General features: G+C 43.6%; 1 protein-coding gene across 1 annotated transcript in view; it reads right to left on the bottom strand.

The window, feature by feature from the left end:
• MUC2 (mucin 2, oligomeric mucus/gel-forming) overlaps nt 1–24,981 on the bottom strand; it is a 59,216-nt gene that overhangs the window by 16,908 nt on the left and 17,327 nt on the right. Inside the window, exons 21-41 of the mRNA XM_071559311.1 lie at nt 24,428–24,538; nt 23,939–24,118; nt 22,723–22,962; nt 21,362–21,518; nt 20,240–20,368; nt 18,364–18,511; nt 17,614–17,657; nt 16,850–17,047; nt 16,453–16,482; nt 15,642–16,091; nt 14,781–14,951; nt 13,071–13,646; nt 11,765–12,007; nt 9,857–10,528; nt 8,572–8,763; nt 7,340–7,522; nt 6,510–6,680; nt 4,800–5,375; nt 3,505–3,741; nt 1,984–2,226; nt 390–629 (exon numbers count right to left, since the gene is read on the bottom strand). Of these exons, the coding sequence (XP_071415412.1) occupies nt 390–629; nt 1,984–2,226; nt 3,505–3,741; nt 4,800–5,375; nt 6,510–6,680; nt 7,340–7,522; nt 8,572–8,763; nt 9,857–10,528; nt 11,765–12,007; nt 13,071–13,646; nt 14,781–14,951; nt 15,642–16,091; nt 16,453–16,482; nt 16,850–17,047; nt 17,614–17,657; nt 18,364–18,511; nt 20,240–20,368; nt 21,362–21,518; nt 22,723–22,962; nt 23,939–24,118; nt 24,428–24,538 (5,191 nt within the window). The remainder of the gene's footprint in view (nt 1–389; nt 630–1,983; nt 2,227–3,504; nt 3,742–4,799; nt 5,376–6,509; nt 6,681–7,339; nt 7,523–8,571; nt 8,764–9,856; nt 10,529–11,764; nt 12,008–13,070; nt 13,647–14,780; nt 14,952–15,641; nt 16,092–16,452; nt 16,483–16,849; nt 17,048–17,613; nt 17,658–18,363; nt 18,512–20,239; nt 20,369–21,361; nt 21,519–22,722; nt 22,963–23,938; nt 24,119–24,427; nt 24,539–24,981) is intronic.

The raw sequence follows: 24,981 nt of genomic DNA, 5'->3' as shown, positions 1-24,981 counted from the left end.
CAGTGCCAAAAAAATCAAAGCACCACTCCAATTACACAACACTGGTCCACTAAATTCGCTCTTGAGAACTGAAGAATGAGGTCCAACAGCAGCAAAAGCAAAACTTTCCACCAGTTCAGTGTCTGTATGATATTGGGCACCAGCATGAAATACCTGTTTGGAGGCCTGCTGAGTCAGGGAAGCCAAGACCTTCTCCAAAGGACCCCTGAGCCCTCAACATGTCAGAAATAACCAGTCCAAGGGTTGGCTTCAGGTACAGGACAGTTCATGGAACACTCAGAAGTTTACAGCCATGCCAGATACCATAGAGAGGCACAAATGGAGGTGCCCAGGGAATTCTATTGCTCCCAAAGAACAGGAACACACAAGAACACAAAACGCAGAAGTACCTGTAGTTGATAGGGTGGTGGTGTATGTTGGTGTGGGCAAGGATGTGCTTGAAGTAGTTGGAGTGGGTGTTGGTGATCCAGAAGTGGTTGTGGTTGTCCATGGCGTGCTGCTGCTAGTGGTGCTGCTTGGGGGCACAGTGGTGCTGGCAGTGCTGGTGGAAGTCACCTCTGGTGTTGCAGTGGGAGTGGTTGTTGATTGTGTTGGAGGGGATGTTGTGCTCGGTGTTGATGAACCTGTGCCTGTTAGAAGCAGCAGAGACAGAGAAAACAGACAAAGGCACAAGATGCATGAGTGGGGCTCAAAATGCACTGAACAGAAATTGCATGTTAGGCAGCTGCTGTAGAAGTAAAGAGGCTGGCCCACCCTAAGCACAGGAATAGCACCTATCACCAGCCTTTTCTTTCTACTCAAAGAAAATAGGTTCCTTGCAAATCCATTCACAGATGGGATCATTGCCCTCCTGTCATAGCAAGAGATTAGGGAAGGTGCTGGAAGGTGCTTCTCACAAAATCAGAAATACCTAACAATAGGCAAGGGATGAGGACAAACACCGATTCTGTGATTCCTTGGGAATTCTACCTATACTTCATTACCTAAACACTTCACTACCTTATGGAGTAAGAGCTGACAGGGGAAGTTGTGCTCAGGGAATGAAGTATGCACAAGAAAAAGAAGACAAATATATCGACAGGACAAGAGGACATAGTCTCGAGGTGCAGCAGGTAAGATTTTGATTGGGCATTAGGAGAAATTTCTTCAAAGAAAGGATGAGTAGACATGGGAATGGGCTGCCCAGGGAGGTGGTGGAGTCACTGCCCTGGAGGTGTTTAAGGAAAGACTGGACATGACAACTAGCACCATGATCAAGTTAACATCATGATGTTGGTTCTAGATTGGACTCAGTGATCTCAGAGGTTTTTTCCAAGCTGACTGATTCTGTGAATATGTTCCTGTCTGATTGTCTTGGGATTTCCCTGTGGTGCAATGACAGTCTGATAAAGGGCTTTCCAGAATTCTTGTTGATCTCTTCAGCTAAAGCATCAGCCAAAGACCAAAATTCACAGCAAGTGGTTTCTCAGAAGCCTACTGTACAGGTTTTCTTTCCAAGATTTACAACCACTGCCAATCATTAGTATTGACAGTGCAGAGTAGCAGGAGGAAATGAAGGAAGGTCTGCATAGCTCCACCCAAACAGGGCCTGAAATGGCATTGCTACGAGACCAAGACATGCTCCAATTGCACATCATTGGTCCGCTGGCTACAATCTTGACAGCTGAAAGACAAGGTTCAACAGCAGCAAATGCAAGATTTCCATCAGTTCCACATCTGTCTAAACCAAACATGACTAGAATAGACTATTCTTTAGAGCAATGTACTATCAGGGAAGCCAGGACCTTTTCCCAACAATGACTGAATCCTCAACACTTCTGATACAGACAGTCCAAAAGACAGCTTTGGGCACATATCATTTCAGGGGATGCACAGGAATTAATCCCAACCCTAATCCCACACAGGGACACAAATGGAGGTGCCCAGAGATCTCCATTTCTCCCATAGCATGGAAACACATGAGAGCACAGATCAGAGAAGTACCTGTAGTTGATAGGGTGGTGGTGTATGTTGGTGTGGGCATGGACGTGCTTGAAGTAGTTGGAGTGGGTGTTGGTGATCCAGAAGTGGTTGTGGTTGTCCTTGGGGTGCTGCTGCTGGTAGTGCTGCTTGGGGGCACTGTGGTGGTGCTGGCAGTGCTGGTGGAAATCTCCTCTGGTGTTGCAGTGGGCGTGGTTGTTGACTGTGTTGGAGGGGATGTTGTGCTCGGTGTTGATGAACCTGTGCCTGTTAGAAGTAGCAAGCACAGAGAAAACAGACAAAGGCACAAGATGCATGAGTGGGACTCAAAATATGCACTGAACAGAAATTGCATGTTAGGCAGCTGCCACACACCTATAGCACATGAAAGGCCCCTATCACTAGCCTTTCCTTTCTACTTTCACGGTTGGTGCTGGAAGGTGCTTTTCACCACATGAGAAAAATATGCCAATAGGTCAGAGATGAGGGGGAGTAAGAGCTCTTCACCTGGCTGGGGAATTCTATCTCAGCCTCATTACCTCCAATACCTCACTACCTTATGGAGTAAGAGCTGAGAGAGGAAGCTGTGCTCAGGGAATGAAGTATGCTCAAGAATAAGAGGAAAAAATGTATCGACAGGACCAGAGGACATAGTCTCGAGCTGCAGCAGGTAAGATTTAGATTGGGCATTAGGAGAAATTTCTTCAAAGAAAGGATGAGTAGACATGGGAATGGGCTGCCCAGGGAGGTGGTGGAATCACTGCCCTGGAGGTGTTTAAGGAAAGACTGGACATGGCAACTAGCGCCATGATCAAGTTAACATCATGGTGTTGGTTCTAGGTTGGACTCAGTGATCTCAGAGGTCTTTTCCAAGCTGACGGATTCTTCTGTGAATATGTTCCTGTCTGATTGTCCTGGGATTTCCCTGTGGTACAAAGACAGTCTGATAAAGGGCTTTCCAGAATTCTTGTTGATCTCTTCAGCTAAAGCATCAGCCAAAGACCACAATTCACAGCAAGTGGTTTCTCAGAAGCCTACTGTACAGGTTTTCTTTCCAAGATTTACAACCACTGCCAATCATTAGTATTGACAGTGCAGAGTAGCAGGAGGAAATGAAGGAAGGTCTGCATAGCTCCACCCAAACAGGGCCTGAAATGGCATTGCTACGAGACCAAGACATGCTCCAATTGCACATCATTGGTCCGCTGGCTACAATCTTGACAGCTGAAATACAAGGTTCAACAGCAGCAAATGCAAGATTTCCCATCAGTTCCACATCTGTCTAAACCAAACATGACTAGAATAGACTATTCTTTAGAGCAATGTACTATCAGGGAAGCCAGGACCTTTTCCCAACAATGACTGAATCCTCAACACTTCTGATACAGACAGTCCAAAAGACAGTTTTGGGCACATGTCATTTCAGGGGATGCACAGGAATTAATCCCAACCCTAATCCCACACAGGGACACAAATGGAGGTGCCCAGAGATCTCCATTTCTCCCATAGCATGGAAACACATGAGAGCACAGATCAGAGAAGTACCTGTAGTTGATAGGGTGGTGGTGTATGTTGGTGTGGGCATGGACGTGCTTGAAGTAGTTGGAGTGGGTGATCCAGAAGTGGTTGTGGTTGTCCTTGGGGTGCTGCTGCTGGTCGTGCTGCTTGGGGGCACTGTGGTGGTCCTGGCAGTGCTGGTGGAAATCTCCTCTGGTGTTGCAGTGGGCGTGGTTGTTGACTGTGTTGGAGGGGATGTTGTGCTCGGTGTTGATGAACCTGTGCCTGTTAGAAGTAGCAAGCACAGAGAAAACAGACAAAGGCACAAGATGCATGAGTGGGACTCAAAATATGCACTGAACAGAAATTGCATGTTAGGCAGCTGCCACACACCTATAGCACATGAAAGGCCCCTATCACTAGCCTTTCTACTTTTACGGTTGGTGCTGGAAGGTGCTTTTCACCACATGAGAAAAATATGCCAATAGGTCAGAGATGAGGAGGAGTAAGAGCTTTTCACCTGGCTGGGGAATTCTATCTCAGCCTCATTACCTCCAATACCTCACTACCTTATGGAGTAAGAGCTGAGAGAGGAAGCTGTGCTCAGGGAATGATGTATGCTCAAGAATAAGAGGAAAAAATGTATCGACAGGACCAGAGGACATAGTCTCGAGCTGCAGCAGGTAAGATTTAGATTGGGCATTAGGAGAAATTCCTTCAAAGAAAGGATGAGTAGACATGGGAATGGGCTGCCCAGGGAGGTGGTGCAATCACTGCCCTGGAGGTGTTTAAGGAATGACTGGACATGGCAACTAGCGCCATGATCAAGTTAACATCATGGTGTTGGTTCTAGGTTGGACTCAGTGATCTCAGAGGTCTTTTCCAAGCTGACGGATTCTTCTGTGAATATGTTCCTGTCTGATTGTCCTGGGATTTCCCTGTGGTACAAAGACAGCCTGATAAAGGGCTTTCCAGAATTCTTGTTGATCTCTTCAGCTAAATCGTCAACCAAAGACCACAATTAACAGCAAGTGGCAGTTTGCAGAATGAAACCATTCACAAAATGTGCCAGGGAAATCATTCTGTCCTATGTCTATAACCACAGCCAACTACTAGCACTGAGAGTGCAGAGCAGAAGGAGAAAGGGAAGAATGTCTGCACAAACAACACATGAAGTGCTAGTGCCACATTACCAAGCCCTGCTCCAACTGCACGCTTGTTCTGGGCAGCAGAACAACAATGCCCAAGAGCAGCAAAAGCAAGATTTTCTATCAGTTCCACATCTGTCTAGGCTGGCCACAAGGATGAAATACCACACATGAAAGCACAGATCAGAGAAGTACCTGTAGTTGATAGGGTGGTGGTGTATGTTGGTGTGGGAATGGATGTGCTGGAAGTAGTTGCGGTGGGTGTTGTTGAGACAGGCAGAGGTGTAGTTGTCCTTGGGGTGCTGCTGCTGGTCGTATTGCTGGGGGGCACTGTGGTGGTGGTGGTCTCGCTGGGAGTCTCTGGTGTCACTGTCGTTGGAGTAGTTCTTGATACTCTGCCCGTTGTGGATGAAGGTAAGGAGGTTGTGGTGCTTGCAGTGGTAGTTGTAATACACTCGGGTATGTTGGGAACGCAGCAGACACTGATCTCATAATTGAGGCAGATTGGCATTGGTATTATACCTCCTATCTGCTGATCTTTATTGTTACAGATAAGCCCTGTGTCAACATTGCATTCCACGACCTGCCCTAAATTTGCAATGGGAACGTCAGGGAACTTTTTTGCTCTGCATGAAATATTCTCAGCTTTTGCACAGACCCAGGAGGAGTTGCTCTTCTTAATATTGTCAAATGTTTCGTAGTCACCACTGTTTCTGTCAGAACTGTTTGGGTAACTGACATCAATCCAATCCGTCCAGACGCACTCACAGACTGGGAGGCAACAATAAGACGAACAATTAGAAACAAATGAAACAGAGACAACAAGCCGGGGCATTTCCTCTCTCATGGGTGGGGCTCTGGGCATTCACTGCACACAGCAGTGACCCTCAGACACTGCTACCCTTGCTGGCCCTACAAACCACTCTGGGCCCAAATCAGGACAGAGGCACTGCCGAGCTGTGTGTCTGCTCCGCACAGTGACACAGGTCACTTTGCTTCATATGGCCCCTCACGTGCAAGAACCACTCACATAAGCGCCACACACGATGCGGAGCAGGGCTAAGCAGGGACTAATGCCACTCTCTCTGCTTCTGGCCCCACCTGCACCACAGCCCTATCTCAGGGGGAAAACGGACACTGGAAGGGGCGTGCACACAGGGAAAGGAACCACAAGACACCTGCTGCTGTTAAAACATGGGCAGCTTCCCAGCAGGACACAGACAGCTAGAGACAAGTGCTAATGGCACCGCTAGTAGAACCCAGCCACACAGAGCTGCTGTGTCTAGAAAGGAGCTACCCACACACTGAAGTCTTTTCCCCAAATCCTGCAAGGGAAAACCTTCAAAGCTCCCCACAGCCAGCACCACAGGTAAGAGGAAGCAACAGCCACACAGACAGCACAGGTGAGAATGGGAAGAAAGTCTGCACAGCCTGTGCCCAAACAGTGTCTGAAATGACAGTGCCACAAAATCAAGCCCTGCTCCAGTTGCACAACTGGGTTCACTGACTACATTCTCACCACCAGAAAAACGAGGTTCAACAGCAGCAAAAGCAAGTTCCCGTCAGTTCAGCATTTCTCTAATCTGGGCATAAGGATGAAATACCTCCTTCCTCAGAACCCTCTACAGTCAGGGAGGCCCATACCTTCTCCCTAGAGCCCCTGAATCCTAGTTCCTTCAGAAGCAGCCAGCCCAAGGACCAGCTTTGGGCACAAGCACTTTCAGCAGATGCCCACCAGTTACACCCACCCCTGATCCCATGCAGATGCACAAATGCAGGTGCTCATGTACCTTCATTATTCCCATAGCAAGGCTAAAAGTGACAAGAGAGCCAGAAAATTATTTTTTGATTCTGTAGTGGGAGGCAGAGGGGTTTTGGTGGGAATTACTGGTTTTGGGCACATACTGTCAGGAGTTGGGGTGGGTGTTGTGGTTGTCCATGGAGTGCTGGTGGTGGTGGTGCTTCTGGGGGGCACAGTGGTGCTGGCAGTGCTGGTGGAAGTCTCCTCTGGTGTAGTGGGAGTGGGTTTTGATTGTGTTGAAGTGGATGTTGTGCTCAGTGTGGATGAACCTGTGCCTGTTAGAAAGAGCAGGGACAGAGAAAACAGACAAAGGCACAACATACATGAGTGGGACAGGAAATGCACTAAACAGAAATTACATGTTAGGCCGCTGCTAGTGGAATCCTTCCTTCCTACACCTTCAACCAGTGCTAGCTGCTAGCACTGACAGGGCAAATGCATGGGAGGTAGGGAAGAAGGTCTGTAGAGTGGTTCCCCAAAAGCACCTGAAATGGCAGTGCCCACTCCAACAAGACTAAGCCCACTCCAACTGCACACCACATGTCCAGTGACTACCTTCTCCCTAGCTGGGGGATGAGGTCCAAGAGCAGCAAAAGCAAGATCTCCCATCAGTTCTGTATCTATTTAAAGTAGGGCACCACTATGAAATACCTCCTTTGAACCCTGTACCATAAGGGAATTCAAGACCTTCTCCCCAGAACTCATGAATTTTCACCACCTGGGAACCAGCTTTCCCAAGCGCCAGATTTGGTTCCACTTAGTTCTAAGGGGTGCACAACATCTATTTCCATCCCCAGGCCCATACAGAGGCACAAATGGAGGTGCCCAGAGACTTCTACTGTCCCAAAAGCAAGGAAACATACAAGAGCACACAACACAGAAGTACCTAGAGTTGATTGGGTGGTGGTGTATGTTGGTGTGGGAATGGATATACCTGAAGTAGTTGAGATGGTTGTTGATGAGCCAGCAACAGTTGTTGTCCATGCTGTGCTGCTGCTGGTGGTGCTGATGGGGGGCACAGTGGTGCTGGCAGTGCTGGTGGAAGTCTCCTCTGGTGTTGTAGTGGGAGTGGATGTTGATTGTGTTGGAGGGGATATTGTGCTCGGTGTCGATGAACCTGTGCGTGTTAGAAACGGCAGGGACAGAGAAAACAAAGGCACAAGATGCATGAGTGGGGCTCAAAACATGCATTAAACAGAAACTGCATGTTAGGCAGCTGCCACAGAAATAAAGAGGTTGGGCCACTCAGCACAGGAATGACCCCTATCAGTAGCCCGTCATTTCTAGCCCCTGGAAGGAGACTCCTTGAAACCTGTGCACAGAGAGGGTTATGTCTCTCCTCCCTATCAAGATATCAGGAATGGGTGCTGGTAGGTGCTTCTCACAAAATCAGAAAGATGTAATGGAGTAATGCTTTTGATCCTGATGGGGCTTTCTATCTGTTCCTCACTTCCTACACGCCTCATTAAATCCTGGCATAAGAGCTGGGAGAGGAAACTCTGGTCAGGGAAGGAAGTATTCTTAGGGATATGATCCTGCTGGATTTTCATCTGATTTCCCTCTGCTGTGATGTCAGTTTGATGAAGGGCTTCCCAGAGTACTACTGGATCACATCAGCTAAAGATCACAGTTCACAGCAAGTGGCAAACTGCAGACTGAAACTATTCCCAGGGCAAAGAATGAGAAGAAAATAAGGAAATTTGTGGAGCTGTACCCAACCAGTGCCTGAAATGAAAATGCCACGTAATCAAAACCCATTTCAACTGCACAACATCAGTAGAATGCCTACATTATCACCAGCTGCACAATGATGTCCAACAGCAGCAAAAGCAAGATTTCTCATCCCTTCAGCATTTCTCTAAGCTGGGCACAAGGATGATATGCCTCCTCTCAACCCTGTACAATCAGAGAAGCCAAGGCCTTCTTCCCTTGTTCCTTCAGAAGCAGCCAGCCCAAGGACCTGCTTTGGGCACAGGCACTTTCATCAGATGTCCACCAGTTACACACATCCCTGGTTCCACACGAATGCAAAAATGCAGGCACTCACAGAACACCACTACTCCCAGAGCAAGACCAAAAATGAAAACAGAGCCAGAGGATTATTTGTTGGTTCTGTAGTGGGAGGTAGAGGGCATTTGGTGGGAATTTTTGGTTTTGGAAACATACCTTCATAAGGTGGGGTGGGTGTTGGTGATCCAGAGCCAGTTGTTGTTGTCCCTGGGGTGCTGGTGGTGGTGGTGCTGATGGGGGACACAGTGGTGCTGGCAGTACTAGTGGAAGTCACCTCTGGTGTTGCAGTGGGAGTGGATGTTGATTGTGTTGGAGGGGATGCTGTGCTCAGTGTCGATGAACCTGTGCCTGTTAGAAGTAGCAGAGACAGAGAAAGCAGACAAAGGCACAAGATGCATGAATGGGACTCAAAATGCACTGAACAGTTATTGCATGTTAGGCAACTGCCACAGACGTAAAGAGGTCAGGCCACTCTTAGCACAGGAAAGGCCCCTATCAGTATCCCTTGCTTTCTGGCCCTAGAAAGCAGACTCCTTGAAATCTGTGCACAAAAAGGGTCATGGCTCTACTCCATTAGAAAAGTGACTAGGAATGGTGCTGGAAGGTGCTTCTCACAAAATCAGAAATACCTACCAATATTCAAGATACTGGGCAGAGCAGTGCTTTTGCAGGAACTTTAGGAAAAAATGAGAGTTTATCACATTTGGAAAAAAGGACAGGCAACTTATGAAGTGTTTAAGAATGTCATGAGGTCATGGAGAAATAGAATTAGAACAGGAAAGGCACAATTCAGACTTAATCTGGCCACCTCTGTTAAGGATAACAAAATATGGTTTTATAAATACATCAATAGTAAAAAGAGAGGCAAAAAAAACCTTCATTCTTTGTTGGACATGGACAGGAACATAGTTACCAAAGATGAAGAAAAATGCTGAGGTACTTAACACCATCTTTGCCTTAGTTTTTAACAATAAGACAGGTCGCCCTTAGGACAATTGGCCTCCTGAGCTGGTAGGCAGGGATGGGGAGCCAGAAAGCCCCACTGTAATCCATGAGGAAGCAGTCAGTGACCTGCTGAGCTACTTTGATCCTCTCAAATCTATGGTACTAAATGGGACCCATCCTAGGGTGAGGAGGAAGTTGGCAAAAGAGCTCAATAAGCCACTCGCCATCATTTTATTATCAGTCCTGGTTCACTGGGGAGGACCAGATGACTGGAAGATGGCCAATGTGACAGCCACCCACAAGAGAGGCCAGAAGGAAGATCCAGGATACAGGCCAGTCAGCCTGATCTCAATGCCTTCAAGGTTATGGAGCAGATCCTCTTGAGTGTAATCACACAGCATCTACAGAACAGACAGGGCATCAGACCCAACCAGCAGGAGTTTAGGAGGGGCAGGTCCTGCCTGTTCAATCTAATCTCTTTTTATGACCAAATGACCCACCCAGTGGCTGAGGGGAAGGCTGTGGATGTAGTCTGTCTCCACTTCTGCAAAGCCTTTGACACTGCCTCCCATAACATACTCCTGGAAAAGCTGACAGCCCACGGATTGGACAGGTACACTTTCTGCTGGGTTAGGAACTGTCTGGATGGACAGGCCCAGTGAGTGCTGGTGGACTGGGCTGCATCCAGTTGGTGGCCAGTCACCAGTGGTGTCCCCAAGGGGCCAGTGTTGGAGCCAGCCCTCTTTAACATCTTTAGTGATGATCTGGATGAGGGGATTTAGCCTACTCTTAGCAAATTTGCAGATGACACCGAGTTTGCAGAGAGGGTCAATCTGCTGGAGAGTAGGAGGGCTCTGCAGAGGGACCTGGACAGACTGGATAGATGGGCCAAAAGGAACGGGATGAACTTTAACAAGACTAAGTACTGAGTCCTGCACTTTGACCACAATAACCCCCTGCAGCTCTACAGACTGGGGACAGAGTGACTGGAGAGCAGTCAGGCAGAGAGGGAGCTGGGAGTTCTGATAGACAGCAGGCTGAACATGAGCTAGCAGTGCACACAGGTGGCCAAGAAGACCAATGGCCTCCTGGTCTGTATCAGGAATAGTGCAGCCAGCAGGACCAGGGAAGTGATTCTTCTCCTGTATTGGCATTGGTGAGGCTGCACCTTGAGTATTGTGTCCCATTCTGGGCAATTTAGGAAGGATATTGAAGTGCTGGAGAGTGTCCAGAGAAGGGCAACAAGGGTGGTGAAGGGACTGGAGCACACCATGAGGAGCAGCTGAGGGAGCTGGGGTTGTTCAGCCTGGAGAGGTGGAGGCTCAGGGGAGATCTTATTGCTCTCTACAACTCCCTGAAAGGAGGTTGTAACCAGGTGGAGATCGGTTTCTTCTCAGAGGCAGCTAGAAGTAGGACAAGAGGGCATGGTCTCAAGCTGTGCCCTTAAGAGGAGGTATAGGTTGGACATTAGGAAGAAGGTCTACACAGAAAAAGTGACTGGGCTATGGAATGGACTGTCCAGGCAGGTGGTGGAGTCACTGTCCCTGGAGATACTTATAAGAGACTGGATGTAGCTATGGTCTAGTAGACAAGGTGGTGTTAGGTCAAAGGTTGGACTTGATAATCTCAGAGGTCTTTTACAACCTACCTGAGTCTGTAATTTGGCTAGGGCTTTCTATATCTGTCTCATCACCTAAAAACATTACTAAGTCATGGAGAAAGAGCTGAGGGGAAGCTATGATCAGAGAAGGAAGTATGCACAGAAATATATCATGTGGTTTCCCTCTGATGTGATGTCAGTGTGATGAACGGCTTCCCAGAGTACTACAGGATCTTGTCAGCCAAAGACCACAGGTCACAGTAAGCGGCAGGCTGCAGAGTGAAACTGCTCCCAAACGCCCGCCAGTGGATTCCTTCCTTCCTACATCTCGTACCACAGCCAATCATTAACAGGGATAGGGAAAAGCAGGAAGACAAAGGAAGAAATTCTGCACACCTGTGTGAAAACACCTGAAATGCCAGTGCCACAAAACCAAGCCCTGCTCCTATTACTACACAACATGATTCCACTGACTCATCCTCACCGCCTGAAAGACGAGGTTCAACAGCAGCAAAAGCAAGGTTTCCCATTGGTTCTGCATTTGTCTAAGCTGGGCACCAGGATAAAACATCACTTCAGAGCCCTGTTCAGTTAGGGAAGCCAAGAGCTCGTCCCAGGGACCACTGAATCCTATTTCCTTCTGAAATAGCCAGCCCAAGAGCCACATTTGGGCACAGGTAGTTTCAGAGGATGAAAGTGATTAATCCAATATCTGACCCTACGGAGACACAAAATGGAGATGCCAAGGGATCTCCATTTCTCCCATAGCACAGAAACACATGAGAGCACAGATCAGAGAAGTACCTGTAGTTGATAGGGTGGTGGTGTATGTTGGTGTGGGCATGGACGTGCTTGAAGTAGTTGGAGTGGGTGTTGGTGATCCAGAAGTGGTTGTGGTTGTCCTTGGGGTGCTGCTGCTGGTCGTGCTGCTTGGGGGCACTGTGGTGGTCCTGGCAGTGCTGGTGGAAATCTCCTCTGGTGTTGCAGTGGGCGTGGTTGTTGACTGTGTTGGAGGGGATGTTGTGCTCGGTGTTGATGAACCTGTGCCTGTTAGAAGTAGCAAGCACAGAGAAAACAGACAAAGGCACAAGATGCATGAGTGGGACTCAAAATATGCACTGAACAGAAATTGCATGTTAGGCAGCTGCCACACACCTATAGCACATGAAAGGCCCCTATCACTAGCCTTTCCTTTCTACTTTCATGGTTGGTGCTGGAAGGTGCTTTTCACCACATGAGAAAAATATGCCAATAGGTCAGAGATGAGGGGGAGTAAGAGCTCTTCACCTGGCTGGGGAATTCTATCTCAGCCTCATTACCTCCAATACCTCACTACCTTATGGAGTAAGAGCTGAGAGGGGAAGCTGTGCTCAGGGAATGAAGTATGCTCAAGAATAAGAGGAAAAAATGTATCGACAGGACCAGAGGACATAGTCTCGAGCTGCAGCAGGTAAGATTTAGATTGGGCATTAGGAGAAATTCCTTCAAAGAAAGGATGAGTAGACATGGGAATGGGCTGCCCAGGGAGGTGGTGCAATCACTGCCCTGGAGGTGTTTAAGGAATGACTGGACATGGCAACTAGCGCCATGATCAAGTTAACATCATGGTGTTGGTTCTAGGTTGGACTCAGTGATCTCAGAGGTCTTTTCCAAGCTGACGGATTCTTCTGTGAATATGTTCCTGTCTGATTGTCCTGGGATTTCCCTGTGGTACAAAGACAGCCTGATAAAGGGCTTTCCAGAATTCTTGTTGATCTCTTCAGCTAAATCGTCAACCAAAGACCACAATTAACAGCAAGTGGCAGTTTGCAGAATGAAACCATTCACAAAATGTGCCAGGGAAATCATTCTGTCCTATGTCTATAACCACAGCCAACTACTAGCACTGAGAGTGCAGAGCAGAAGGAGAAAGGGAAGAATGTCTGCACAAACAACACATGAAGTGCTAGTGCCACATTACCAAGCCCTGCTCCAACTGCACGCTTGTTCTGGGCAGCAGAACAACAATGCCCAAGAGCAGCAAAAGCAAGATTTTCTATCAGTTCCACATCTGTCTAGGCTGGCCACAAGGATGAAATACCACACATGAAAGCACAGATCAGAGAAGTACCTGTAGTTGATAGGGTGGTGGTGTATGTTGGTGTGGGAATGGATGTGCTGGAAGTAGTTGCGGTGGGTGTTGTTGAGACAGGCAGAGGTGTAGTTGTCCTTGGGGTGCTGCTGCTGGTCGTATTGCTGGGGGGCACTGTGGTGGTGGTGGTCTCGCTGGGAGTCTCTGGTGTCACTGTCGTTGGAGTAGTTCTTGATACTCTGCCCGTTGTGGATGAAGGTAAGGAGGTTGTGGTGCTTGCAGTGGTAGTTGTAATACACTCGGGTATGTTGGGAACGCAGCAGACACTGATCTCATAATTGAGGCAGATTGGCATTGGTATTATACCTCCTATCTGCTGATCTTTATTGTTACAGATAAGCCCTGTGTCAACATTGCATTCCACGACCTGCCCTAAATTTGCAATGGGAACGTCAGGGAACTTTTTTGCTCTGCATGAAATATTCTCAGCTTTTGCACAGACCCAGGAGGAGTTGCTCTTCTTAATATTGTCAAATGTTTCGTAGTCACCACTGTTTCTGTCAGAACTGTTTGGGTAACTGACATCAATCCAATCCGTCCAGACGCACTCACAGACTGGGAGGCAACAATAAGACGAACAATTAGAAACAAATGAAACAGAGACAACAAGCCGGGGCATTTCCTCTCTCATGGGTGGGGCTCTGGGCATTCACTGCACACAGCAGTGACCCTCAGACACTGCTACCCTTGCTGGCCCTACAAACCACTCTGGGCCCAAATCAGGACAGAGGCACTGCCGAGCTGTGTGTCTGCTCCGCACAGTGACACAGGTCACTTTGCTTCATATGGCCCCTCACGTGCAAGAACCACTCACATAAGCGCCACACACGATGCGGAGCAGGGCTAAGCAGGGACTAATGCCACTCTCTCTGCTTCTGGCCCCACCTGCACCACAGCCCTATCTCAGGGGGAAAACGGACACTGGAAGGGGCGTGCACACAGGGAAAGGAACCACAAGACACCTGCTGCTGTTAAAACATGGGCAGCTTCCCAGCAGGACACAGACAGCTAGAGACAAGTGCTAATGGCACCGCTAGTAGAACCCAGCCACACAGAGCTGCTGTGTCTAGAAAGGAGCTACCCACACACTGAAGTCTTTTCCCCAAATCCTGCAAGGGAAAACCTTCAAAGCTCCCCACAGCCAGCACCACAGGTAAGAGGAAGCAACAGCCACACAGACAGCACAGGTGAGAATGGGAAGAAAGTCTGCACAGCCTGTGCCCAAACAGTGTCTGAAATGACAGTGCCACAAAATCAAGCCCTGCTCCAGTTGCACAACTGGGTTCACTGACTACATTCTCACCACCAGAAAAACGAGGTTCAACAGCAGCAAAAGCAAGTTCCCGTCAGTTCAGCATTTCTCTAATCTGGGCATAAGGATGAAATACCTCCTTCCTCAGAACCCTCTACAGTCAGGGAGGCCCATACCTTCTCCCTAGAGCCCCTGAATCCTAGTTCCTTCAGAAGCAGCCAGCCCAAGGACCAGCTTTGGGCACAAGCACTTTCAGCAGATGCCCACCAGTTACACCCACCCCTGATCCCATGCAGATGCACAAATGCAGGTGCTCATGTACCTTCATTATTCCCATAGCAAGGCTAAAAGTGACAAGAGAGCCAGAAAATTATTTTTTGATTCTGTAGTGGGAGGCAGAGGGGTTTTGGTGGGAATTACTGGTTTTGGGCACATACTGTCAGGAGTTGGGGTGGGTGTTGTGGTTGTCCATGGAGTGCTGGTGGTGGTGGTACTTCTGGGGGGCACAGTGGTGCTGGCAGTGCTGGTGGAAGTCTCCTCTGGTGTAGTGGGAGTGGGTTTTGATTGTGTTGGAGTGGATGTTGTGCTCAGTGTGGATGAACCTGTGCCTGTTAGAAAGAGGAGAGACAGAGAAAACAGACAAAGGCACAGGATGCATGAGTGGGTTTTAATATGCACTGAACAGTTATTTCATGTAGGCAGCTGCACCAGAAAGGAGCCTATCAGTAGCCCTTGTGTTCTTGCCCCAGACCCTGAAATCTCTGCACAAAAAGGATCATGGCCCTCCCATCAAGAGATCAGAGATGGTGCTGGAAGCTGCTTCTCAGAAAATCGGAAAAGACCTACCAATATTCAAGTGATATGGCAGAGCAGTGCTTTTGATCTGGCTGGCGCTTTCTGGGTCTGCTTCATTACCTCTAACACCTCACTAACTCACATAATAAAAGCTGAGAGGTGAAGCTGTGGCCAGGGAAAGCAGCATGCCCGGGAATATGTTCATGCCTGGTTGTCAAGGAATTTCCCTGTGGTGCAATGTCAGCCTGATGAAGGAATTGTGTACAGCCCCACCCAGATAACGCCTCTAGCAATGGTAGCCTGAAGCATGGCCTACTCTTAGCTCACAGAATATGTGCTTACGGGAATGTTGTTTCCAGTAGAAACACAGAACTCCAAACATGCATAAGTGAGACTCTCTTGCAGCTCAACATGTGCTATGAAGGTTACATTCCTTTAGTAGTCAACAGGCCTTATTTCTCCAATAGCAAAGTAACATCAGAGAGTATTTTTCCATTAAATACCTGAAGATGTTGTAGTTACTGGAGTGGAGACTGATGGTGTAGGTTCACTTGTGGTGGTTGGATTCCTGGATGTAGTGGTGGGAAGTACTGTTGTCTTGGTGGTGGTTGAAATTGTACTAGGTGTAGTTGGAGTCTCACAAGGAATTTCTTGCCACTCACAACAGTTTACCCTGATTTCGTAATTATAACAAAGTTGCCACATAGTTACATCTTGCTCCTCGTTTTTACAGATTAGTCCATATGTAAGGTTACACTCCACTTTCTGACCAAGTTGCTCTAAGCTCACATCAGGCATATCCTCTGCCCTGCATTCAATTTTTTCAGGAGCTTCACATATTTTGTGTCCATGTTTTCTTATTTCATCATATGTTTCATAGTCACCACCATCTTTTTCAGGATTACTAACATCAAACCACTCAGTCCAATTGCAGATTAATCCAATGCATGGAGCTGCACGAGAAGACAGAGTTTTCATATATAAGTTTATAGAGAACATTCTAAGAAGACCAATTTTTGATTTTCTTTTATTGAGGACCAGAGAAATGCATTGCAATTTGTCATCTTTCCAAGGAAAAGGGTTCTAAACAGGATCTATATTACCAGGGTTTTAAACTGGAAGTTTTACATCAAAACAAAATCACCAAACTGAAACATTTAAAGGTTGTTCTTCTGTCTATATTAATCACGCTTTTGGAATTATAAAAAATTATTTATTTTTGTTTTAAATATATTTTTGTAGTGATTATCTTTACTGTTTCTTTAAATATTTCTTAGACATTTTTTACAATTTCGTTTTGTATTTAAAACTTACTTGTAATCACTGAGTGGCTTGTAGTGGCAACTGAAATAGAGCAAAAAGAAAGAGATTACTACATCATCTGCAAACTTGCAAACAACATAACAGTATGTTTAAATATCCTAATTATATTTCTTTGCTGACACTACTGAGAAAATTTCTACTACTCCATTGGGATATTGAGATGCTAACATGTTTTTCAGAATTAAGAAGGCACATTGTACATTTATAGTTACAATTTCTTTCATAAAAAATAAATCAACTCAAAATCTTTCTTACTGTAGTGTGATAAAATTATTCATAAGCCCTGCTCTATTTGAGTCACATATAAACCCATATACTTGTACATTCTATATTTAAAATACTTCCCTTAAAGAGATAGTTTTAGATCACATCTCTGTGGAAGATTTACCTGTGGTGGTAAGAGTACTGGTAGGAAAGGAGGTAGAAGTAATTGTAGGCGAAGAAGATGTTGGACAAGGGTAGATTTTATCAGGAACTACAGAACCATTTTCTGCACAAATGTATGTTATACATATGTCGCCATCCTGTACTTGTGCCACAGTCTGACCCACTTCATAACTCGTTCCATTGATGACACAAGGACACCCTGCAAGAAAGAGCTTTACTGTGCAATTTTTCTACTACCAGGTAAGAGACAAAGGCAAAACACTTATGGAAAAGAGAGCACGTACTTGAGTCACGTGTGTTTTTTGAGAGCTGTACCTGGAGCTTAAACCTAATATATTGCACTAATTTATCTTTACATTTAAAGTAGCATTTGAACATATTTAATCAAGTTCTGCATAAAATGTTTGGAGGAACAGACTTAGAAACCAAGTTTTTAAATGTTCTGAGATAAATTATAATTGTAATTTACTATCTAACACTTTTCCATACTAACTACATATTCAGGAAGTGCAAACTCTGGTAGTGAAATCCGTTAGTTTGGATAATAAGACATGGGGAGAAAGAATGAAGGGACATCAGATAAAAGTTGAACAAGAAGTATTAACAAAAAAGTTGAACAAAAGTGCTGCCCAGTTTTCTTTGTTCAGAACTTTCACTTGCACTGGAGAGAATTATTCTAAACCAATACTAAGTCTTTTGTGAAGTCAGGCACAGCAGTTCTATACCTTTTTTCTTTTTGCTTGTAGAAAAAAATATGTTATTTACCTGGCAATGGTTTACATTGTATGGATCCTGAGGGGCCACAGATACTGAAAGAAAAATTTTCAGAAATTATAATATTGCTGACATTTTATAATACCTGTTAGCAGAGCCAAGAGCACAGAAACATACAATTTTTATAATATTTTTCTGGATATAATATTCTCTAGTATTGTCTATTATTGTTTTATTCAAACTAAGTTGTCATCACTTTGTGTTGCAAGTTGCAATAATGCAATAACAACTGTTTTTAAGAGCAGTGAACTTACAGCTAGATCAGGATATTGTCTGGTCACCATGTGGACCCAGAGGTGTAAGTGCTAATATTGGCAAGGCTCTATGACTAAGTAATTAAGAATCAAGTATCTCTTTCAGGGCTAGTACAATGCATTTCAGATGACAGTGATTTTGGAAGCCCAGTTTTAAGTGGGAACACAAGGCAGAGTAGTTCCTCTCTTCCCAAGGAACCATGAGAATCAAAAGGTTGTTCTAGAGAATCAGTCAGGTTTCATGCCATTGTAACATTTAAGTCACTTCAAAAAGCCTAATTAAAAAATATGCTAATACACTTATTATGAGAAGACTTCCAACCAGAAATCTGGATGATTATGGAAAATTATGCAATGCAAGAATACACCAGCTCTTCAGCTGAAATTGTATCTCTATTTGCTCGAGGCGTAGTAAAGTAAATGAGTGACTTAGTGTACATAAATTATTTCCTGAATTACTGCAAGAGTTTTTGTAATTTTTATATACCATATTGTACAGTTTTCTTCTGTGGGTATTTCATGCCCAGGAGGAACATGAGTTCCATTGACGTAACACCAACACTGATCCGCAGTCACACATTCCTTTGTCTCTTCATTGTAAATGGGCTTGTCTTTAGGGCACCTGGGGTAGCAACCTGTTGATGACAAGTGGAAGAGTACACAGGATGAAGAAAAAGTATAAAAAGTTAATTCAGTGGCAGGCTACCTTCTGAACGTAATTGATTCTCACTGAATCAAGCTTATTGAAAGAAATCAAAAACTATTCAAATCAATCCTTGAACAATTAGGCTTTCCGAAATACTTAAACAGTTCTTGAAAATATTGGGGTTAGGAGGATTAAGGGTTTTGTAACAAAAACTAGGGAAGTTATTCTTTCCTACCTAGCTCAATATCTTGGAGAAACTCTAGTCTATATTCATTTCTATAGTCAGCTAGTAATTTTCAGACAAAGAAACATCCCAATTTTTCTATGGATCACTACATCAAGAATACTTTTGTGAAGAATATGAAAGTAAATTCATTAACAAACAGGTTTTTAAGAAATTTATTGGAACATTAGAACTTGTTTATGTTTAGAACTTGTTTAGAACTTAAATAGACCAGGTTCTCCACTTCAAACAGGCAATTTATCTGCACTTTTCCATACCCTTCATCAGTCATCCAAACTCCACTAGAAGGGATTGACTGTCAATTCTCATTGCACTAATTACACTTAAAAATATTATTTAATGTGTTCTGTCAGCAAATAAACTCTCATAAAGTCCTCTTTATACTGTATTGGTTTGCTAAATAGCCTTTAAGCTGAAGTACCATGTAATTAAGTGATAGTTAAAGTCATCTTACACTACCAGACTGTAATAAAGATGTCCTAACAAAAGTAGGTGTGCTCTACATTTCTACTGAAGGTAAAGAACAAAAATAATTTAGAAAGATAATTGGATATATAATCATATACATTCTGACACTTTCCAAATCTTTCTAATAATCTCAGACAATCTATTTAAAAACATAGAGGTTTTCTGTTTTTTAAAAAAATGTTTGGGTAGATTTATTGAAACATTTTTGTTGATTTTTTGGTGGGCTTTTTTTCTTAGGTTTTGTTCTGTGGGGGTTTTTTTCCTTTTAATTTTTTGCCAGCAGTTCAAAGCAAAGTCAAACTCAAGGCATTTCTTTTTAATCCTTCAAGTGGAGATAAATTCTTCCAGTCCAAACCAAAAAGACTGTGTAGCCAAAAATGTGACTGTTTTCTCCAGCTTTATATGTGGTCAAACAGAAAACATTTGTAAAGTCATTCACGTTCTTGGATAATTGCAGTCCCCATAACATGAAATTTCTTTTCAGTTATCAAGCATGAGGACTTTCACCTAATAATATGGCATCTCCAAATGAAATAGCATCTCCATTAAGAATTCAATGTATAGCAGCACCCGTGTGTTTGATGTCAAAGATATTTTTCAGTGTAAAGGTAGGAGAATGCTGCACGTTAACCTAGTAAAGTCAAGATGATTTGATGCATAAATAATAATAAGGTTAAAACCCCCCAAATATCAGCGACTTGCTTCTTTGCCATATAAAACCTTCTCCTTCTCTTGAAACATCTTAGGAAGGGATGCAAAAACACTGTGATGTAATAACCTTGTATGTATCAGGTTATTACCTAAGCAGAGACCTAGTTTTATGGCTGACAGCACTCTATCTCCTGTTGATGTTAATAAATAATAAAATCCATTATTTCTGTAAGACTGGACACAAATTCAACATAACATTACCTCATCAAGCTGACTGACTATTCCACAATTATTAAAAGATACCCAAACAAAGCTATACGAAACACAATACAAAAATGGCAAGGAATTGATTACCTTCCAGGTATGTCACTGTAACATTGGTGCTGACATCATTAATCATCCTGCAGGTTGTGATATTGCTGCCACAAGGCTCATAGTGCCACTCACACTCATCGCGAGGGTTGTAGTAGTCACAAAATATTGCTGATGAGAAAAAAGAGAAGATGATTAAAAATTGAGTTGCCAAAATGTAGTTCTGATCAGGTCTTTAAAGGCACAAGTGAAATAAATTTACTTGTTAAGCCACCAAAATTTCTCCTGAGATATAAGACCTGGACTTTCTGCTACTATACTTAAACACAGGGTATATCAAAACTCTGGTGCCCAAGATTTCTACTAGCAAACTCCTAAAAATTGTTGCAGTATATACAAAATAGCTCCATCTTGCTGTATCACATAGGCTGCGGGTCACCTCCAGCAGGCCAAGAGTAAGCCTGTGAGACATTATGGATACAGCTTAGATGACTATGGATAGAGGAAGGGGCTTTTACTAACTTATGTATCAGAGCTGACTGAAACTTGTAATTTTTGTTTCACTGACTTCCTACACTTAAAAACCACAATTAGTTCTAATTCTGAAACAGAGTGGATTTTTAAAATTAAAAAAATTCAAGTTTCTGCCATTTAGAATACCAAAATTTTGATTTAAGCACTTTCTAGGTAATATTAATTTCAATACTATTTTACATTATTTTATGATGTACTGGTGTATTAGTGCCACTAGTGGACAGTGATTAACATACACAACATTGATTAGGTTCATCTACACAGGAGGGCTACATAATTTTTGCTAAAATCAAATTCTGAATAATTTGAAGAAACGAGAGAAGAAAAAGGTAACAAGAGTTGCAGTTCACATATTATCAATTGGGAGGATGACCTGAAAGAGGAAAGAGGGGGAAATGGGGCAACAGGGAAAAGGGGGGAAAGGGGAAATAGGGAAAAGGAAAGAAGCCAGGCTGAACAAAAAACTATTGCAACATACAATCTTGTTAGTCCTGTTTGTTCCCTGATATGCTATGAAAATAAATTTCATTGCATATGCAGCATGACCTTACAGTGATAGTATTAATTATTTATTTGACTGACTTTCTGACAGCAGTTAGAAAGATACAGTTGTGTTTTACTGGTACTCACGGCATATATCGGGAGTTCTCCAGAAAACACAGGCCTCAGCCTTGGTACATTCTTGGGCGTAAGCAGCAACTGCAGAGCAGAAGCACTCACAATCTCCACCGCTGTCACAAGAGCAGGCATCATGAACACAAGCTTCATAGAAAGGAACTGGGTTCACCTGTTGGGGAAAGAAGTGATGCCCTGGTTCACCTCCAAATTAGTTTTCAAATAAGTTTGAAAGCTCTTCAGATATGGGAATTGAGCTGGGCAGGAATGAGTGTTTCTGTCACAAACATACATTTACAGCCTTGCAGCTGCTCAATATATTTTGGGTGATAATAGACTTAAAATAATATAGCACCTTCATAATTTGCTATGACTGAAACAAATAAAATAAGAGTCCTTGGCAGTGCCCACATTTTCTAATAGAGTTCTGTTTTAGAGCTCTCAAACCCAAGTTGAATTGATGCCAGAGTCTTATCTTCCAGGAAGTTTTGCCAGCCAAGTGGTGAGCAATGTCAGAAAGGCTGCACTTCACAGCAAATATGAAGAAGATAATCTTGTGCTTGACAGTTTTTGGTGTTTATCCAATGACACATTAGCAAAGAATTTTTATGCTCAGGACTGCAAGAGGAGAAACTTAGACTAGATTTTATCTGCTGAAGTGATCCATGTGGAAACATATAAAAAGTTAATTTAGTTGTTAATTATTAGTGACTTTTCCACTGTGAGTTAATAACAAACTTTTTAATATTACCATAGTTCTGGAAAGAGATGAGAAATAAAGAGTAGTGCTCTCTGTGCTTTAGACTCTGGAAGCTGTGGGCCATCACAGTGTATGCTGTGGCAATCTGGGGACACAGTACCAGCAGCTGCCTGTCTACACTGCATGATGTCAGTGGTCTCCAAGGAGATCCCTTCTGTGGGTTGAATACTACAAGAAGCAGTGGAATCTTCACCAGTATCCTTTCAAGTACAGTATGTCTTTACATCAGGAGATGGGTCTGATGACTGTAAGGCCTTTGAGAACTTGAAATACTGACTGTCCCTCAAAAAGAAATGGTGCAACTGCAGCAAACACAGGCGCAGACAGGGTAGATTTATGAAGGTGACTTGAACAGCAGTAGCAGTGAAACTGCAGTGATGAACAGAAGTTTGTACAGCAGGGACTGCCACCACTATTGACACAGTCCCATTGCCACAGAGGCTCAGACTACTTTGGCTAAGGATAGATGAATTGTGCTGACACCTGTAGCTGTACTGAAGGGTTAACTGAAGATTGCTCTATTTAACCATCTCTTCATTAATTTCTGATTGTCTCTCTGCTTTTGCAGTAACAGAAATGCACTGTGCTGTCCTGTAATCTACTGCCTTCTACAAACCTTGGAGTGGCAAATTTTGAAGACTTCACTCTGGATGATGCTGCATTCTTTCTCTGCCCAGGACTTTCTATGTGGTTTCATATCACAGGGCTTAATCTCTTGTGTGACATCTGGGCACATGGGAGACTGTTTCCAGGAATTCCCAAACTTCAGAGCATTAGTCTCCTGCAGTCCACTCCTTGTTGTAAAGTCATTGTTTGACTTGTCATCAAAGTTACCACATAGACCACACACTTTGCTCTGGAAAAGAAATTTGACATATCAAGATTTTTTAAATATAATACCATGGAAGTGAGAAATAGGCTCTGGTAAAGTAAGAGTAAAACATTGACATTAAAAATTACAACTGACTGTGTAAATGATGACTTTTATCTTTATTTCTAAATTATTTGTACAGAAAAGAAACCTTTATTTGTTTGTGTACTCAGCAAACTATTCAGCTGCCATGTCTTCCCTCCTTGAAACCAATTTTATCTAGTGTATTTCCATATCTCTGTCTCCATATCCAACTTAAAACACTAAGGAGTGGCCTCTTTCAGCTGAGAAAAATTAATTTATTTTGCATTCTTCAAAATTTATCATAGCTCAGTTGTTAATATAAGTCTGAGGTCATTGAATTCTGCTCAAAACTGGCTTTATTAAAAGCTTCTAATATAACAAGCACCATTTCCTCACCCATGGAAAGGAAATAACAGGACCCATTTTCCTTGAAAGAAAGAACTTAGCAATCTACTCTGAGCAGCAACTTTTTGGTAGTGTAATTTAAGGTCCCTCAGCCCCCTCAGGAAACAGTACAATGCCTGTTTCTACAATGCCTCAATACTCCCCTATTCAGCATGCCGATTTCCAGAAACCAGAACCATCTCCATACATTGCACAGGGAGTCAGGTTTTAACCCAGGGCTGACATTGCATGTAGGTTTCCAAGTGCACATCTTGTCAGTTTGCATCCCCTAAATTACTTTGGATACTTGGCTACCAATATTCACAAACTCAGAGTGCTCCAGATGTTTAGCTCCACTGCAATAATATCCTATGCATTCTCTGCAATGCATTGTGATAGACTGTAAGAAACCCCAAGAGCACCTCTGCAAGCTGTGGTAGTAAAAATGTGAGCTAATCAGTGTGCAGAGGATACAGGAGCTAAACATGGAGTCAGGATAAAAGAATATTTTTGTTTCCATATCTATTCAGGAAAAGACAAGACAGGTCCATACTTTGTAATCGGGGCTCAGCTTGATGAAAACAGTGGTCTTCTTATCCCAGATAAGCATCACACCGTTGCTAGCCTCAATAACGAGGTAGAGGCCTACTGTCCTGTTCCAATAAACCACATCATCACCAACATCTCGTTGAATTTCTTTGTACTCTTTGTTCTCCAGTTTCAATTCAGTTTTCTGAAAGACAAAAAGAGAAAAATTGCAGCAGTAACTTTTATGAAGAGATAAAATATTAGACACTCATAACCATACAATTCATTCTGAAATCAATAGCTCGAAGTCAGGGATGACTTTCCAAGATGACAAGTGGTGTAGCACTTGTGTTTGAAAGAGTTTTAATAACCTAAGAATCTACACCTTTACAGATTGATTTGACATGGCCTCTAATGTTGGTTACAGCTGCTTTTAGGTATTTGGCTTTGGAGTATTACTTTTTTGGTAAAACTTGAATATTGAGATATATACTCACTGAGTATCATTACTCACCCCTAGAAACATTTTGATAGCTTTTGAGCAGGTGACTCCTGTAGTTCCACAAGGAACATTCTCTGTGATGATACTGAATGAGCCACTGGAATTTTTGTCGCCACAAAAGTCCTATTGAAAAAGAAAAAAATGAGCATGAGAAAATTAGGCAGAATATTTCACTTTAGTTGAATGTCATAATAATTGCAATCATTTAAGACTTCAAAATGTATAAATCATTACTGCTACTTCAAATGTGAGATTCTACACACATATATTTTTACAGACCCACAATAGTATACACATGCTTCTCTGTATATCTATAAACATTTACCACAGTCTTGACCTGGGAAAAAGATTAGGACAATAAAACAAACTGAGGAAAATATCTTTAAATATAAGTATCTCTGGTTTCTAAACTTAGAATTTGAATTTATTTCATAGCTGATAATGAGCTGGGAGCTCTCCCTATAAAATAGTTCTGTTACATATAATTTATGAGCATTAAGAAGAAAGATTAACATTCACACAGCTTACCAGCACTGAAAATACATAATTTATTCTGGCAGAGCATG

The sequence above is a fragment of the Pithys albifrons genome, chromosome 6, assembly GCF_047495875.1.
Source record: "Pithys albifrons albifrons isolate INPA30051 chromosome 6, PitAlb_v1, whole genome shotgun sequence".
Classification (NCBI taxonomy): domain Eukaryota; kingdom Metazoa; phylum Chordata; class Aves; order Passeriformes; family Thamnophilidae; genus Pithys; species Pithys albifrons.
Note: the sequence above shows the minus strand (reverse complement) of the source record. Positions and strands in the feature narration are given on the sequence as shown.